The 19168-nt window shown below is 47.0% G+C and overlaps 1 protein-coding gene across 1 annotated transcript; it reads left to right on the forward strand.

Annotated features, from left to right (window-relative positions):
- The first annotated feature begins 2007 nt into the window (after positions 1-2007).
- On the forward strand, positions 2008-15265 carry LOC307158303 (uncharacterized protein). Its single transcript, XM_079870737.1, has 14 exons — positions 2008-2099; positions 2677-3248; positions 3533-3617; positions 3991-4990; positions 5067-5147; positions 5242-5413; positions 6307-6396; positions 6484-6527; positions 6699-6871; positions 8549-8619; positions 8813-8958; positions 9054-9198; positions 11119-11268; positions 14284-15265. The coding sequence occupies exons 2-14, from the start codon at positions 2838-2840 to the stop codon at positions 14557-14559; spliced, it is 2844 nt and encodes a 947-aa protein (XP_079726863.1). The 5' UTR covers positions 2008-2099; positions 2677-2837; the 3' UTR covers positions 14560-15265.
- The last annotated feature ends 3903 nt before the right edge of the window (positions 15266-19168 follow it).

The following is a 19168-nucleotide window of genomic DNA, read 5'->3' on the forward strand; positions in this document are numbered from 1 at the left end:
CACACACACACACACTCCAGATCTGACGAAGGACCTGTGCCTGGACACACACACAACACACACACACACACACACACACACACACACACACTCCAGATCTGACGAAGGACCTGTGCCTGGACACACACACAAACACACACATACACACACACACACACACACACAAACACACACATACACACACACACACACACACACACACACACACACACACACACACACACACACACACTCCAGATCTGACGAAGGACCTGTGCCTGGACACACACACACACACACACACACACACACACACACACACACACACACACACACACACACACACTCCAGATCTGACGAAGGGCCTGTGCCTGGACACACACACAACACACACACACACACACACACACACACACACACACACACACACACACACACACACACACACACTCCAGATCTGACGAAGGACCTGTGCCTGGACACACACACACACACACACACACACACACACACACACACACACACACACACACACACTCCAGATCTGACGAAGGGCCTGTGCCTGGACACACACACAAACACACACATACACACACACACACACACACACACACACACACACACACACACACACACACACACACACACACACACACACACACACTCCAGATCTGACGAAGGACCTGTGCCTGGACACACACTCACACTCACTAACGTGCATACCCTTAGACTAAACACGTAATACGCCGTCTGCGTTTTCGCGGGTTTGCGTTTTTGAAGTTTGCGCAGAGATAACCTTTTTTCCCCCAAATCTTTCAAGGCTGCACCTGTTTCAATGTTTGCGTTCTCGAGCCACAGGCGCTGTTGTAGAGCGGTGTCGTGTAAGGGCTAGGGTTAGGGGTTTCATTAAAGGTTTTCTGTTAGGTTAAGTTAATGACGGAAGTGAATCAATCAAAACTAACTTTATCTGGACAATAACTTTATTCTAGAGCTGCTGTAAAGCCGAAACACTCTCTGTTACTGTAATCTCCTATTATCTCTGTAAAGCTGCTTTGAAACCATCCATAATTTTAAAAGCGCTGTATAAATGAGGGTGACTTGACTTTTTAACTAACTGTGTGCTTCTAACTTTAGTGAATATAGTGTTTAAAGTGTTGTTGTTTAAACACAGTCTGACCTTCACAGATGATCAGATATGAAGATTAAACTGTGTTAGAATGACTCAGTTTATGTCACTGGAAGAAACATGATAATCTGGCACTTTCATATGTTCTTGATCTACAGCACAGGAAGTGTGAGGTGATGTGTGGAGCAGCAGGAAGTGATGCGTTGATCTCTCTCTCTATCAGGGTCAGTTCGTGTTTCATCAGTCTGTCAGGGTTAGAGTGCTGATGTGCAAGATGATGATTATAGTCATTCTGAGCTGCAAGAAAACGGTTTACTGTTCTCCGTTTAACAGTGTCTGTCTTAATCTCACTCTTAGCAGACACATAAACACACACACTCTCTCTCTCCCTCTCCCTCCCTCTCTCTCTCTCTCTCTCTCTCTGTCTTTCTCTGTCTCTCTCTCTCTCTCTCTCTCTCTCTCTCTCTGTCTCTGTCTCTCTCTCTCTCTCTCCCTCTCCCTCCCTCTCTCTCTCTCTCTCTGTCTTTCTCTGTCTCTCTCTCTCTCTGTCTTTCTCTGTCTCTGTCTCTCTCTCTCTCTCTCTCTGTCTCTCTCTCTCTCTCTCTCTCTCTCTGTCTCTCTCTCTCTCTCTCTCTCTCTCTCTCTGTCTTTCTCTGTCTCTCTCTCTCTCTCTCTCTCTCTGTCTTTCTCTGTCTCTCTCTCTCTCTCTCTCTCTGTCTCTCTCTCTCTCTCTCTCTCTCTCTCTCTCTCTCTCTGTCTTTCTCTGTCTCTCTCTCTCTCTCTCTCTCTCTGTCTTTCTCTGTCTCTGTCTCTCTCTCTCTCTCTGTCTTTCTCTGTCTCTCTCTCTCTCTCTCTCTCTGTCAGTGGAAGTTGTTTGTGGTCAGGAAGTGTAAATGTGTCTCAGTGCTTCTTGAGCAAAACCCTTAGCAGAGCACATCCGCCCTGTGAGTCTTGTAAAAGAGTTCAGAGGGCTTTACTGAAGGACACGGCTGAGGTGAGCTTCATTCTCTACATTTCTCTGAAACCATCATCACATTAGATAATATAAATCACCTAAATGATCGTGTGCTGCTTGTAAGGGCAATGCGAACATGCAAACCAGACATGCGGCTTATGGGGGATTTCATGAATGACATGTAAAAATGAATTCATTGCTCATTTCTGTGGCTGGTTTTGACAGACTATTTAACACTTATATAACACTCACTTTGGTCCTGTCGTTTGGACATAAATAATGAGAAATTCATAATAAGGAAATAAGATGTTCATTGCAATGTGCCGTTTATATTTTCTTTTGTGTAAATGTTGAACTCAAGCAGCTGGTCTGCAGACCTTCCATTAAAATAGCAGAAATGAGAGATTCCGTGTTCTCACACACACGGCTGTAAGTTGTGGTGGGTTTGTGGTGTCAGAGCGGCATGGATATGACGGCTAATGACATTTTTTTATCTCTACGGATGCACCTTAGACTGAAATGAGCGTTTTCATACTCTAAATGTTGGATCACATGTTGTATGGAATGAATGCTCATGATGATATAGATGTCATTTGTTTTCTGAAATCTCTTTCAGTCTCTAGGAGAGTTTTTTGGTTGAAAATTTTGTTCTACGTGGGAGGAAACAGTGTTTCTAAACGTTGATCTCAAAATGGACGCCCTGCTCATCACTGAGGACAAAGACTGAACACAAGCCCTTCCTAAACTCCTCATCATGACCATCTAAATGAGAAGACTATGGAGAATATCGTAGACTATCAGGAATCTGAGCCTTACCTGGAGGCCCAGCAGTACATCGAGAGAATGAAGCAGGAGGACGAGGGCATCTCTATGAAGAGCGTGGGTCTGGATGTGTCCGATCACAGGCTCGTGGGTCTGGATGTGTGCGATCTCTCTCCGACCGTGTTCCCGGTCTCTCCTCTCTCTCATGCCACTGTGCAGTGGGACGCTCCTGAAACTCCCGAGACCCCCGCAGAACCCCCGTCTCCTGGATCCCACCCTGAACTGGACTACGCTGACGGACCAGGATTTGACTGGACCTTGAATCTGCCGTCCGCAGACCTCAGTTATATCCCGAATCAGGATGGCGTGTTTGATTTGCCGGCTGAAGCCGAGTCAGAAGAGGACGTCAGACTTGCTTCTTCCCAGGTACTGTATATTTGAGCCGAGCAGCGGAAGGACCCTGTGGTTTCTCTGGTAGACATGTTCTTGTGTCAGTAACCGGGGACCTGCTTTCTTTATATTTGTGTGCACTTTAGAATGTGGTTTAATATATTCGTACCGTAGAGGAACAGCTTTTGAAACGAAAAGATTCATTTTCTAGTTCACCATATAAGGCTGGAATTATTTTTGAATGAGTTGGTTTAGATTTGACCAAAAGATGCTGAATGTTTGGGTGAAGTGAATCGGTTCTGATGTTGTTCGCCCAACAGGCACGTGATGCACAGAAATCAGATTTACAAACACAGATGGCAGCTTCACATGAGGAGTCCTCCACATCTTCTGCAGATATCACAGGTAACGTCTCAGTGCTTAAAGCTGATGTGATTTACAGTATAGAAGTGCTTTAAATCACATTGTACAATGGGTGAGGTTGTAATTGTTTGACGGTTGTGAAATGGCCATGTGTTTGTCAGCTGTGAATGTTGAGCTGTTTGCGAACTCAGTCGATTTGGCTTCCTCTTCAAGTGTCTCGTTGCATAACCTTTAAAATGTGGTCACATGCACACCAGTTTCCCATCAGCCTTTACATTCCTAGAGGTTTGGACTGGGTGTTGCTCTGGAAGGCCTTTTTGTGTTTTTAGAAAAAGAAGCCACAAATACTCTGAGAACACTGAAGTGTTCTTCTGAAATCTGTAATGCAAGTGTTTATCTTTGCTGTTTCCATCAGATTCCAGAGCAGATGTGCCTGAAGAGCATTTTGATCTTTCTGATGGTGCTCAGATCCTTATGGACACAAGAGACTCAGAGATTCGACCAGTTCAAGAGAGCTCACAGTCGCAAGGACACGAGGAACCTGTCATGTTAGTCCTTCCCAGAATGCTGTTCACCCATGGGGAAAGCACAGATTCAGGCAGTGAAGAGCAAACAGGAGAGTGGACTGAGACCGAAGCCAACGGAGAATCAGCAGATGCAAGAACCGGTCCTCAGGATCCGACTGAAGAACCTGAGGTTGCGGAGCAGGAAGAGTCCAGTCCTCCAGCGGTCCGGTCAGATCAGTCACAGAACACCATCACAGATCCACCCGAGCCGCTGTCGGACCTCACCAACGGCTCGGTGGACCTCAAGGAATCAACACTGACACAAGAGCCAGACGAGATGAGCACATCCGTTACAGCGACAGAGATGAGCCAGAGTAATGACATTCATGGCTTAGACCGATCGAATTATGGAGAACAGCTGGTAAACTCAGAGCAAAAGGTTGAGCCTGAAAACGGGCTTCCAGCAGAAGCACAAGAGCCTGAGCCGAGAGAGCCAGGCGAGCGGGAATCCCCGGAGCAGGTCCGGTGTTCAGATGAGCAGAAACCAGAGTCCAGTGACCGGACACATGCAGCGGAAGAGGATATGACATCAGAGCAGCGTTTGACATCAGAGGAGGATATGACATCAGAGCAGCGTATGACATCAGCGGAGGATATGACATCAGAGCAGCGTATGACATCAGCGGATGAGGATATGACATCAGAGCAGCGTATGACATCAGCGGAAGAGGATATGACATCAGAGCAGCGTATGACATCAGAGGAGGATCCGGATGCCACCCCCGTGGGTTGCTGCATGAACGGCAGTGCTGAGGTGGGGAACCGGGCCGAGGCTCAACGCTTGGCTGAGAGGCTCTACCGGCTGGACGGGTTTCAGCGCACAGATGTGGTCAGGCATCTGGACAAAGAGTAAGTCTTTACCTGGCAGTGTATGAAACTATTTGTGTTTCGACCAAATCTTCTCATTTGCCTGTTCTTTTGATAGCAACGAGTTCAGTCGTGCTGTTGGGGAAGAGTACCTCAAGTTCTTCGACTTTACCAGCCAGACTCTGGAGCAAGCGCTGCGGTAGGCTTCCCATTCCCAGTAAATCTGACCAGTGAGGACATGCATCTCCGTCAAGAGATCGCTCAACTGTTTTTGGGCTCATCCTGATTCTTAGGTCGTTTCTGAAGGTGGTTGTTCTGACGGGTGAGACTCAGGAGCGTGAGAGAGTCCTGCATCGCTTCTCCTCTCGTTTCCAGCAGTGTAATCCTGAGGGATTCTCCTCAGCGGGATCCGTGCTCACACTCACCTGTGCCATAATGCTGCTCAACTCAGACCTGCACGGACAGGTGAGTCACGTCTCCTTCATTCATAGCGCTTTTTTACAATACAGAGTGTTTCAAAGCAGCTTTACAGTGATAACAGGAAAATAATGCAACAAAGATTAGTTTTGGCTGTACAGCAGCTCTAGAAGAAAGTCATTGTCCAGCTTAAGTAAGCTTTTGGTTGATTTATTTCCGTTGTCCGTCCATTAGTTATTAACTTAGGGGCCGCTTACACGACACCATTTTCAACTGAAAACAGAAAACTTTTAATGCGTTCTGGCCGTTTGAGAACGCAAACTTAAATAGGTTTCAAAGTGCAAGTTTTTGAAAGCGAGTTTTGAAAGCGATACTGTTATCATCTCCGTGTAAACTTCAAAAACGTGAATCTGTGAAAACAGTGACGGCGTGCACATGTGTATTAGTGTTTAGTCTCTAGGCATACGCGTTTGAGTGTGTATGTGCGCGGGCACATAGTCTTTCTTTACAAAGTGACATCGCTAATTACTTGTCTGGCATGAATAATACAGCGTTTTTAGCCGTTTTCGCTGATCCGTCTGAACGGGAATAATTTTGATAATGTTTTCATCTGTACAGAGGAAAGAACGTTCCCGTTTTCAGTGCGTCATTGTCGTGTAAATGCACCCTTAGTTCATTTATCGATACAGCAGCTCTAGAGAAAACAGTGATGCCATCGTTCAGCTCAGTTCAGTTCTCATGCAATGTTGTAAATGCAGGCTGATCAATAATATTAAGAGTAATAAGTGTCCCCAGCTAAGCAAGCAGTAGTGTGCAGTGGTGAGTCTCACGTGTTACCCACATAGAAAAAGGGTTAGTTTAGACCCCAAACATTTGGACGAGGAGTGCATTTGTGATGTCACTTGATCTTTGTAAGAGTAATCCTTTACTTGTGTCGTCAGAATGTCGGGAAGTCCATGTCCATGGCTGAATTTGTGTCAAATCTGAACGGCATGAATGGAGGCGAGAATTTCAGCAAGGACTGTCTGAAGGTATGTTTGCCAAATCTTCACGTGTTGCATTATAAGCTTCACTGCTGTGGTGGTCAGTAGTGATTCGGTTTCTTCTGTCTCTTTCAGAGTCTCTACAGCTCCATCAAGAGCGATCCGCTTCAGTGGGCCGTGTGAGTAAACCTGCAGTGCGGATCTGACTTCTGATCTGCTGCCTTATCTGCTTTAAATCCTGACTTGCTGTTTTATGATTTTACTTTTGTGTTACACCTATTTTACAGCTTGTGTTTTATTCTTATAAATAAACATGGTTTTGTATTGTATTGTATTATCTCTGTTCCCAGAGCGGATGAGGTTCTGGCCAAATCCCTGATCCTCGAGCAGGACTTGGACCAGGACGGGCACCTGCGATCGAAGAGTAACCCCTTCCAGGATCTCCCTCACGATAGGAAGGCCACGGTGTTCCAGAAAGGCTTTTTAAAGCGTAAAGCACATGCAGACATTGATGGCAAACGCAGTGAGTCACAGTGTGGATAAAGTCAAGTCTCACGTACAGATATGATCAAAGCTACATACAGGTGCTGGTCATAAAATTAGAATATCATCAAAAAGTTGATTTATTTCAAGAATTCAACTTAACAGGTGAAACTAATATATTATATAGACTCATTACATGCAAAGTGAGATATTTCAAGCCTTTATTTGTTATAATTTTGATGATTATGGCTTACAGCTTATGAAACCCACAAAATCAAAATCCCAGAAAATTAGAATATTACATGAAATCACACAGTAATTACACAGTGATACCATGGTCATTGAACCAGGTTTTGGTTATTTTGGCAGTGTGGGCCGGTGCAAATCCTGCTGGAAAATGAAGGAAGCATGAAGTGCTCTGGAAATGTCCTGGTAGACGGCTGCGTTGACTCTGGATTTAATAAAGCACAGTGGACCAAAGTCATCTTTTCTGATGAGAGCAAATTTTGCATCTCATTTGGAAACCAAGGTCCCAGAGTCTGGAGGAAGAATGGAGAGGCACACAATCCAAGATGCTTGAAGTCCAGTGTGAAGTTTCCACAGTGTGTGTTGGTTTGGGGAGCCATGTCATCGGCTGGTGTTGGTCCACTGTGCTGTCCACTCAACGCAGCCGTCTACCAGGACATTTCCAGAGCACTTCATGCTTCCTTCAGCAGACAAGCTTTATGGAGACGCTTCCTTCATTCTCCAGCAGGATTTGCACCGGCCCACACTGCCAAAAGAACCAAAACCTGGTTCAGTGACCATGGTATCACTGTGTAATTACTGTGTGATTTCATGTAATATTCTAATTTTCTGGGATTTTGATTTTGTGGGTTTCATAAGCTGTAAGCCATAATCATCAAAATTATAACAAATAAAGGCTTGAAATATCTCACTTTGCATGTAATGAGTCTATATAATATATTAGTTTCACCTGTTAAGTTGAATTCTTGAAATAAATCAACTTTTTGATGATATTCTAATTTTATGACCAGCACCTGTATATGCAGTAGTCGGTCTTAAAGGTCTTAAAATAAAAATTATTGTGAGTTTACAGAAATAAAAGTAGAACCCTTTACAGTTTGCATTACTCTTATATGTATGACCAAAAATGACGGAGTATTTGTAAAGTTGCTGCTTCTTACATGTTTCAAGTGATAAGCCATATTTGAGTTTTGGGTTGCCGTTTACGATCTGTCCGTCACAGCCTGTGTGATTTCGCCACTTCCTGTGGAGTTTTTGTCTGTGACTAACCAACTAATAACAATTTGGTCGACCAAATCTCTTCTAGTCGACTATTGGAGGCCAGCCCTACTAGTTTTCCCCCTTGATCTCTTTGCTTTGGTAGCTTAACTGATCGATTTTCAACAAATACAAAGAATAATTAACTATATTCTTTTATTCCACAAAACGATCAGTCATCAAAAAAAAAAAAAAAAAAAAGAAGCATACTAAAAGCATTACTGCTCTGAAGCCAGACAGAAATGATGTTGTTTGATAGTATGAACTTATAGTGGCAGTGGATGTATTTAGAAACACAATTTCACTATGTTCACCGAGCCGGTAGACAAAAACTCAAACTAACTAGTAATTTTTTGTCTAGTCAATGAGTTGACCATCTTAACCACCCTAGAGCACATTTAACACGCTGATCACTAATTGAACTGATTTGCAGCTCCGTGGGGGAAGCGAAGCTGGAAGACGTTCTATGCCATGCTGAAGGGAATGGTGCTGTACCTGCAGAAGGTAATCGCCAGAGACTGATGGTGGTAGATATGAGGAATATGTCAATACAAACAGATGACACACGTCGTCATGTTTTGCAGTGCTTTAGTGGCATGTCTGCTTTTTATACAACCTTGCCAAAGCATCAATACTAATAGCAGTTAAAGCTAGAATGTTGATCAGTGTGTGTGTGTGTGTGTGTGTGTGTGTCCAGGATGATTACGGGAAGGACTGCCAGAGCTCGGAGGAGGTGGTCAGTGTTCATCACGCTCTGGCTGAGCGAGCCCTGAACTACACCAAACGCCCGCACGTGTTTCGCCTGCAGACGGCCGATTGGAGAGTCTTCCTCTTCGAGGCTGCGTGAGTGTGTGCGTTTGAGGCTGCGTGAGTGTGTGTGCAGATTCTCTTCAGAAGCATTAACAGTCAGATCTGAGTGATGATCGTGTGTCCTTCAGGTCCACGGAGCAGATGAACTCGTGGATCGGCCGGATAAACCTGGTGTCGGCGCTTCACTCCTCTCCACCGTTCCCTGCAGCGGTCGGGTCCCAGAAGAGGTTCTGCCGGCCCATCTTACCCGCAACACAGTCCAACCTCACGCTGGTAACCGTTCTCTTACGCCTGGGTGGTACGGTGGCCCAGTAGTGCACAACACAACAAAATTTAAAAAGCAAACATAAGTTTACAACACAACGAAATTAAGCCACATTAGGGTTAGGTTAGGAGGATGGGGGGGTGAGTGAGGGGGGAGGGAGAGGGTGTGTGAGGGGGGGAGGGGGGGGAGAGAGGGGGGGGGTGGGAGTTCGGATAATTTTACTGACTCGGATCTTTGAATCTTGTTCCTCAAAATGAACGAATCTTTTTTCGAGTTATTTCGTTCATTTCAGCAGAATGTATTTAAAATGATACGTTAATAGCCAAATTCCCCAAACACATCAAATGTTTATCGCATTTAGAATAAGAAAAAAATTGCAATGCAAGGAAAAGGCCAAATTATGAGAAACAGAAACGATTAATTCATTTATCTGGGTCTTCAGGCTATGCAGTCTGTTAGTTTACCTCACCTCCTGATCCGAGTCGTTCGTTCATCCCGTGATCCTCATAAACTGAGCTATGCAGTCTGTACCGGATACAGAATTGATAAGTTCACATTTCGAGTCTTCGGGTTCGAGTCGTTCGGTTTTATGTCCCATAACTGCATGTTGTTATTAGCTATATATAGGTATCTTTATCAAAGTGATTTTCCCCATCATAGATAAAGTTTAAAGCATTACCAACTCTTTAGTACCACATTCATATGGAAAAGAACTTGAATTTGAGACTAAAAGTTAGGCCTAACTGTTAAAAAAAAAAACTGACAACGCGCTTGTTTATGAGAAAGTTTGGGAATTATTAACTCATTTATGTGTCCAGCGCTGTCACATCACGTCATGTGACAAAAGAACGAAAGACTCAGAAGAATCAGACCCGAACAATTGAGAGACAAACTAATCATTTCTCTTTCCGGTACTGACAGCTTAGCCTCTATGGGACTGACGGGAAGAACGAAAGACTCCGAGTCGGACCCGAAGACTCGAGAGACGAACTAATCATTTCTGTTTCCAGTACAGAACCCAGGATGTTGCACATGCGAAGTCAACACAAAATTAACGAATCACTCTCTGAAACAACTCGGTAGTGCCGAGTCATATTAAAGATTCATTTATCGTTCATGACCGACCAATCACTACTCGGGTCACCTAAAGCCCAACGGCACGATATATCTGCGCTGCCCCACGAGGCTATCGGCGCCGACTACAGCTTACACTTACACCAAGGCCCACAATATCTTAAACGTATAGTTCACCCAAAAATGAAAATTCTGTCATCAATTATTCATTCCAAACCCGTACGACTTTTGTTCATCCTCAGAACACAAACGATATTCTTAATGAAATTGAGATTTCTGTCCCTCCATTGAAAATCTGTGATAATGTTCATAATGTTCATAAAGAGATGGTAAAAAAAATCCATATGAATGGAGCAGTTTAGTTCAAGTCTTCTGAAGAGACACAGTGGCTTTATATGATGAAAAGACGAAATATCTTCATTCAAAGAAAATCTTCTGGGTTTGGAATGACATGACGGAGAGTAAATGATGACAGACTGATCATTTTTGGGTGCACTGTCCCTTTAAGGCCTGCTCACTCTAAGAACAATAACTATATTAGCGCGCACACCACCAAGTAGGGTACGATTGTTTGTTTATTTTAAGCGCGCTGCAGTTGCGTTCTGTGAATGTTCAGTGAGCATAACTGTAGTGCACACTTAAAGTTGGGTGATTTTGATTGGCTGTCGATGCTGTCGACGCTCGCAGTGATTGGTCCACACACACACACACACACACACACACACACACACACACACACACCCACGTCTCTTTCACACTGATGTTTACTTCTGACCGTAGCTCTTCATCTCTAACCCAGCTTCCTTCTTCATTCATTTCTTTAGTTTCACTAAAGGTTTCACTTTCTTCCCAAGGAGAAGCAGCTCCAGTCGCACGGGTCCATGTTGCTGAGCTTCCAGCGGGATCTGTGTGTTCTCCAGGAGGAGTTCGGGTCCGAGAGCCGGAAGAGCAGAGCCAGAGAACAGGAGGAGCTCCGGCAGAGAGAGGAGTACCTGCAGTACGAGGTGCAGACACTCACACAGACACACACACACACACACACACACACACACACACACACTCTCACTCTCTCAAACACAATCTCACACAGGCTCAAGATGACCATAAAAACAGCTTGAATTGATGAGAAGTTTGGTTATTTTGTGGGTGAACTCTCCGTTATTTTGCTTAAAAACAAGACAAAGCCACTGATTGAGGACATGTTGGCAGTGTAATATCTTATACCTAATATCTTATACCTTACACCTTCCCATCGTCATTAAGCCACAGCCCAAACTTTTAGGAATTTGAACCAAGCAAATGTATTTCTCAAAAATGGTTAACACACATAAATTGTAGGAAATTGTAACACTGATGAATAAACAGGTAAGGCTATTAAATAGAGTCCCAAACTAGTTTTTGTTATGTGACTGAATGATGAGAAGTTATTACAGGGCGACGCTGAAGAGCCCTCTGGAGACTCGTCACAATCCAATCTGCATTCCTCCTTCCCGGCTGACGAACTCTATACGTCACTGGCCCAACCCACTCAATTATTGTGTTGGGTCCCTGCCAGGACGCCAGGAATTTAGAAGCAGCACACGGATCCAGGACGAGGATCCGATCTCCTGGCTGGAATTCTCGAGCTTGAGTGGGTCGGTTATAGAGGCGTTGCTGTGCACGCTGGGCCGAGGCTAGATGTTCTCGCACTAATGACATGACTTGGTCAATCTTCTGTCTCATATCTCGTACCTGCTCTATCACTGTTTGATGTGGGGAGGGCTGACGTTCCCATGCATCCCGGGCTACGTCGAGGAGACCTTGCGGTTGCTGCCCAAACAACAACTCAAAGGGGGTAAACCCTGTGGAGGCTTGAGGGACTTCACGGATACCAAAGAGCACGTATGGGATCATGAGATCCCAGTCACGTCCGTCCTCAGCTACCACCCGCCGTAACATCTGCTTTAGAGTCTGGTTGAAACGCTCAACTAGTCCGTCTGTTTGGGGGTGGTAGACTGAAGTACGGAGCTGCTTGACTCGCAGTAACTGGCATAGGTCTTTCATGAGCTTGGACATGAACGGAGTGCCCTGGTCGGTCAGGATCTCGGCCGGAATGCCCACCCGGTTGAACAGAAGAAACAGTTCCTTGGCAATGTTTTTCGATGTAGCCTTACGAAGGGGTACAGCTTCGGGGTACCGGGTTACACAATCCACGATGACGAGTATGTGCTCGTAGCCCAGGGCAGACTTCGGCAGCGGTCCATCCCGATACGCTCAAAGGGCACCTCGATAATTGGCAACGGGATAAGTGGGCTGGGGGGAGGTTGTAGTGGTGATGTTCTTTGACAAGTTGGGCAGCTTTGGCAGAACCGCTTCACCTCAGCGTCCAGGCCAGGCCAATGGAACCGATCTCGGACACGCTGAATTGTGTTCGTCGCCCTATGTGCCCTGCCATCAGGTGTGAGTGGGCTAGCTCCAACACGATTTCAGTCTTGGACTTCAGCACTACCAACAGGTGTTTCTCCTCCCCCCGCCATTGGGCAACACAGTAAAGCAGGCCATTTTTCACTATGAAGTGTGGGTAGGGATGGGGGGCTGGATGTTGGGCTGCTCCCTCCACCTCCCTAACCTGTGACCAACAATTCCGTAGCCTATCATCCTCTCGCTGTTCGCGTCCAAACAAGCCCCCTTCAGTGATCTGTTGGAAGAAATCAGTATACAGATTAGGGGGCGAATTTTGTGACTCACCATTTCTCTCACTGTCGGTGGCCTGCAGGACTGGTTGGCTAGCAGTCCGATGGTGGGTCCTTTGTTTTCGGTGACTCCTGTTCCAACTAGCTGGTTGTATGGTGGTTGAAATAATAGCTGCTCGAGAAGGATGGGATGAGGATGAGTGGGCCCAAGACTTACTAACTGACAGCGAAACTTAAGAAAGAACAAAGTCTTTGCTGAAGAGTCAACTGCTTTCAAAATAAAAGTCTCGCATCAGAAAAACATTACGATTAACTTTTTCTTTGACTTTTTCTGTCTCATCTCAGACATTTAGGGTCGCTATTACCTCTTGTTTTGCTAGTTTTTAGCTCTGTTGAAAGCAGTAGCATCATATGTCTGGACACACAGATATTAAAAACAGCATTGTAAGTTCCTTTAATGGTCATTTCAGGGATGTGGAATAAAGCTTTAGTGCTGTATTTACACGTGCCATCTTTTGCTACCTGTGATGTTTTCTGCCAGATCTGGTGTTTGTACAGTTTTATACAGAAGGCCTCAGATGATGTTTAGAGATCCTCAGTTTAATTCCCCTGCAAAACATGCTTTTTCTTACATAGTATTTGTGTCTTGTTTCCAGTCCAAATATCAAAAAAATCTTAAATCAAGATGCATTTACTAGATGGGTAAATTAGCCTATGTCTTGTTTTCTGGGGATATAAATGAAAATGAAGTGATTTGTTGCTTAAAATTATCTGCCAATGGGGTAAGAAAAATAATCTTAATTCAAACTGAAACAACATTTTTTCTCTTACCCCATTGGCAGATAATTTTGTTTGTTATAAGCTATTTTGATTTATTTCCCCCGAGAGCAAGACATAATATAGTATGGCACTTTATAACTTTAGTAAATGCTTTTTGATTTAAGAAGTTTTTGATATTTGGACTGGAAACAAGACAAAAAATACTAAGACACTTTGCAGTCTCGTTACAAGGTGTCTCTGTTGTGTGTGTGTGTGTGTATGTGTTTCACAGAAGTCTCGTTACGAGGTGTACCTGTTGTGTGTGTGTGTGTGTGTTTCACAGAAGTCTCGTTACGAGGTGTACCTGTTGTGTGTGTGTGTGTGTTTCACAGAAGTCTCGTTACGAGGTGTATCTGTTGTGTGTGTGTGTGTGTGTGTGTGTGTGTGTTTCACAGAAGTCTCGTTACGAGGTGTATCTGTTGTGTGTGTGTGTGTGTGTTTCACAGAAGTCTCGTTACGAGGTGTACCTGTTGTGTGTGTTTTACAGAAGTCTCGTTACGAGGTGTACCTGTTGTGTGTGTTTTACAGAAGTCTCGTTACGAGGTGTACCTGAGAGTGCTGGAGGCCTGGCAGACGCTGTCGGACTCACCGGTGGGAGACCGGCTGATGGAGCTGGATCAGGGATTGTGGACAGGAGTGATGGACGCGGAGGACGAGGAAGACCCCGGGATGAAGAGATCGCACTCCAGTCCGTCTCTGGAGTTAGAGACGCCTCCTCAGCCCGTCGTCAAGGTCCGACGCAACATCTCAGAGAGACGCACATATCGCAAGATCATCATTCCTCGGAGGAACAAGGAGATTTGAAAACTTTTGGAAACTGTTACCCACAAACTGTCAAGACATGCATGAAGCACTTGAACCCTTTAAAGTTTGACATCATTTAATATATTTTTAAAATCTGTCTCTTCCAAGGTAAAAATAGCAACAACTGTAGTCTTTTTTAAATACACAGTATTTTTGCACAAAGCTCTTATTATTTGACCCTCTTCACACTGTCCACAAGAGGGAGATGTTGCTCAAGATGTTTAAATGAAGGACAATAACTATCACACTTCAGTAAGAGTTTAATGTGTGGTCAGCAGAACCACTGTAAACAGTGAAGAAGAGATGTTTGAATCATGGTGATAAAGAGATCTCTGATAGTGCCACTGCTGAATGGCTCTTGTGTACCGAGTGTTTGTGAATATCTCATATCCTTCCATTTAAACCAGAACCCGTGATTAAGAGCAGAAGCTGAGGATCTGTGTGATGGATGGTGCCTTTAGGCTCAGGATGTGATAAAGATCTGAAAAGCCGGTATCAGATAAACGCACCTGTTGACACGTAAACAGATTGTGAGGAAAAAACAATCAAAGTGTCAGTGAGTCAGAAAATGAGTGAACACCCCTCAGACAGACCCAGACTTCTGCAAGTGCTGATGTGTGATCCTGAATATGACTAGACTAATGATTTTGTACTTGAGGAGCCGCTGAATAAACTTATGTTCAAGAAATCTACATGAACATACATTACACATAGTGTTAGAGAAATGCTGCAGAAATTAAGCATGAAACCTGTTTTATAGCTTCCACATACTACAGCTGAAGCTCTTGTGTGTGTGTGTGTGTGTGTGTGTGTGTGAGTGTGTGTGTGTGTGTGATGTGAGCAGAAGCTCAGTGCCAGAGCCATGGAGCGTGATATGTGTGTGTGAGTGTGTGTGTGTGTGTGTGTGTGTGTGATGCGAGCAGAAGCTCAGTGCCAGAGCCGTGGAGCGTGATGTGTGTGTGTGTGTGTGTGTGTGTGTGAGAGAGAGTGAGCTCGAGTTGTTCAGTGTTTTTGTTCCTGCACGTCTGTCTGGCTGAAGGGTTTTGTGGTCTCTCGTCAGGCCTGGTTGAGTAATTAAAAAGGCAAGCGGAGGCTTTTCTTCATTAAGGGTCCTAACAGCACTCACCTCCATCTTTCCTTCTCGCTTCGTCTGCCACAAAAATTCCTGACATCATTCCTCTGAAATCCTCTTTGTGTCATTGCTCACGCTCAGCGGATGATGCCTTAACTCTCTCTCTGGTTTCTCCTCGCTCATTCTCCTTCTACCCAGCATTCTTGTGTTTCCAAACGTTCCTCATTGCTCCTCATCGTTCCTCATCACTCCTCATCGCTCCTCATCGCTCCTCGTTGCTCCTCATCGCTCCTCATCGCTCCTCGTTGCTCCTCATCGCTCCTCGTCGCTCCTCGTCTCTCCTCATCGCTCCTCATCGTTCCTCGTCGCTTCTCGTCGCTCCTCATCTCTCCTCATCTCTCCTCATCGCTCCTCATCGTTCCTCATCGTTCCTCGTCTCTCCTCATCGTTCCTCGTCGCTCCTCATCGCTCCTCGTCGCTCCTCATCGCTCCTCGTCGCTCCTCATCTCTCCTCATCGCTCCTCATCTCTCCTCATCTCTCCTCATCGCTCCTCATCGTTCCTCATCGTTCCTCGTCTCTCCTCATCGTTCCTCGTCGCTCCTCATCGCTCCTCGTCGCTCCTCATCGCTCCTCGTCGCTCCTCATCGCTCCTCATCGTTCCTCATCGTTCCTCATCGCTCCTCATCACTCCTCATCGCTCCTCATCGCTCCTCATTGCTCCTCGTCGCTCCTCATCGCTCCTCATCGTTCCTCGTCGCTCCTCGCCGCTCCTCATCACTCCTCATCGTTCCTCATCGCTCCTCGTTGCTCCTCATCGCTCCTCGTCGCTCCTCGTCTCTCCTCATCGCTCCTCATCACTCCTCGTTGCTCCTCATCGCTCCTCGTCGCTCCTCGTCTCTCCTCATCGCTCCTCATCGTTCCTCGTCGCTCCTCATCGTTCCTCGTCGCTTCTCGTCGCTCCTCATCTCTCCTCATCGCTCCTCATCGTTCCTCATCGTTCCTCATCGCTCCTCATCACTCCTCATCACTCCTCATCGTTCCTCGTCGCTCCTCATCGCTCCTCATCGTTCCTCGTCGCTCCTCGCCGCTCCTCATCACTCCTCATCGTTCCTCGTCGCTCCTCATCGCTCCTCATCGTTCCTCGTCGCTCCTCGCCGCTCCTCATCGTTCCTCGTCGCTCCTCATCGCTCCTCATCTCTCCTCATCGCTCCTCATCGCTCCTCATCGTTCCTCACCGCTCCTCATCGTTCCTCGTCGCTTCTCGTCGCTCCTCATCTCTCCTCATCTCTCCTCATCGCTCCTCATCATTCCTCATCGTTCCTCGTCTCTCCTCATCGCTCCTCATCACTCCTCATCGTTCCTCGTCGCTCCTCGTCGCTCCTCATCGCTCCTCATCGTTCCTCATCGTTCCTCGTCGCTCCTCATCGCTCCTCATCGTTCCTCGTCGCTCCTCGCCGCTCCTCGTCGCTCCTCATCGCTCCTCGTCGCTCCTCATCGCTCCTCATCGCTCCTCATCGCTCCTCATCGTTCCTCGTCGCTCCTCGTCTCTCCTCATCGTTCCTCGTCGCTCCTCATCTCTCCTCATCGTTCCTCATCGCTCCTCATTGTTCCTCGTCGCTCCTCATCTCTCCTCATCGCTCCTCATCGTTCCTTGTCGCTCCTCATCACTCCTCATCGTTTCTCGTCACTTCTTGTCGCTCCTCATCGCTCCTCATCACTCCTCATCGCTCCTCATCGTTCCTCGTCGCTCCTCGTCTCTCCTCATCGCTCCTCATCGTTCCTTGTCGCTCCTCATTGTTCCTCGTCGCTCCTCGTCTCTCCTCATCGTTCCTTGTCGCTCCTCATCACTCCTCATCGTTTCTCGTCGCTCCTCGTCGTTCCTCGTCGCTCCTCATCGTTCCTTGTCGCTCCTCATCACTCCTCATCGTTCCTCGTCGCTCCTCATCTCTCCTCATCGCTCCTTGTCGTTCCTCGTCGCTCCTCATCGTTGCTCGTCGCTCCTCATTGCTCCTCGTCACTCCTCGTCGCTCCTCGTCTCTCCTCATCGTTCCTTGTCGCTCCTCATCGTTCCTCGTCGCTCCTCGTCTCTCCTCATCGTTCCTTGTCGCTCCTCATCACTCCTCATCGTTTCTCGTCGCTCCTCGTCGTTCCTCGTCGCTCCTCATCGTTCCTTGTCGCTCCTCATCACTCCTCATCGTTCCTCGTCGCTCCTCATCTCTCCTCATCGCTCCTCATCGTTCCTCATCGTTCCTCGTCGCTCCTCGTCTCTCCTCATCTCTCCTCATCGCTCCTCATCGTTCCTCGTCGCTCCTCGTCTCTCCTCATCGTTCCTCGTCGCTCCTCATCTCTCCTCATCGTTCCTCATCGCTCCTCATCGTTCCTCATCGCTCCTCATCTCTCCTCATCGCTCCTCATCGTTCCTCATCGTTCCTCGTCGCTCCTCGTCTCTCCTCATCGCTCCTCGTCGCTCCTCATCGCTCCTCATCTCTCCTCATCGTTCCTCGTCGCTCCTCATCGCTCCTCATCGTTCCTCGTCGCTCCTCGTCTCTCCTCATCGCTCCTCATCACTCCTCATCGTTCCTCGTCGCTCCTCGCCGCTCCTCGTCTCTCCTCATCGCTCCTCATCGTTCCTTGTCGCTTCTCGTCGCTCCTCATCTCTCCTCATCTCTCCTCATCGCTCCTCATCGTTCCTCATCGTTCCTCGTCTCTCCTCATCGCTCCTCATCACTCCTCATCGTTCCTCGTCGCTCCTCATCGCTCCTCATCGTTCCTCGTCGCTCCTCGCCGCTCCTCGTCGCTCCTCATCGCTCCTCATCTCTCCTCATCGCTCCTCATCGTTCCTCGTCGCTCCTCGTCTCTCCTCATCGTTCCTCGTCGCTCCTCATCTCTCCTCATCGTTCCTCATCGCTCCTCATCGTTCCTCGTCGCTCCTCATCTCTCCTCATCGCTCCTCATCGTTCCTTGTCGCTCCTTATCACTCCTCATCGTTTCTCGTCGCTTCTCGTCGCTCCTCATCGCTCCTCATCACTCCTCATCGCTCCTCATCGTTCCTCGTCGCTCCTCGTCTCTCCTCATCGCTCCTCATCGTTCCTTGTCGCTCCTCATCGTTCCTCATCGCTCCTCGTCTCTCCTCATCGTTTCTCGTCGCTCCTCGTCGTTCCTCGTCGCTCCTCATCGTTCCTTGTCGCTCCTCATCACTCCTCATCGTTCCTCGTCTCTCCTCATCGTTCCTTGTCGCTCCTCATCACTCCTCATCGTTCCTCGTCGCTCCTCGTCTCTCCTCATCGCTCCTCATCGTTCCTTGTCGCTCCTCATCACTCCTCATCGTTCCTCGTCGCTCCTCGTCTCTCCTCATCGCTCCTCATCGCTCCTTGTCGCTCCTCATCACTCCTCATCGTTTCTCGTCGCTCCTCATCATTCCTCGTCGCTCCTCATCGTTCCTCGTCGCTCCTCATCGTTCCTCGTCGCTCCTCATCGCTCCTCATCGTTCCTCGTCGCTCCTCATTGCTCCTCGTCACTCCTCGTCGCTCCTCGTC

This window comes from Squalius cephalus, assembly GCF_949319135.1.
Source record: "Squalius cephalus genome assembly, chromosome: 5".
Taxonomy (NCBI): Eukaryota; Metazoa; Chordata; class Actinopteri; order Cypriniformes; family Leuciscidae; genus Squalius; species Squalius cephalus.

Bases quoted from the DNA above. Each gene is read 5' to 3' on its own strand.
- LOC307158303 (XM_079870737.1), top strand. From the start codon at position 2,838: ATGGAGAATATCGTAGACTATCAGGAATCTGAGCCTTACCTGGAGGCC. The intron at 6,872-8,548 runs GTGAGTCACAGT...ACTGATTTGCAG, and splicing joins AGACATTGATGGCAAACGCA to CTCCGTGGGGGAAGCGAAGC. The intron at 11,269-14,283 runs GTGCAGACACTC...TGTGTTTTACAG, and splicing joins AGGAGTACCTGCAGTACGAG to AAGTCTCGTTACGAGGTGTA.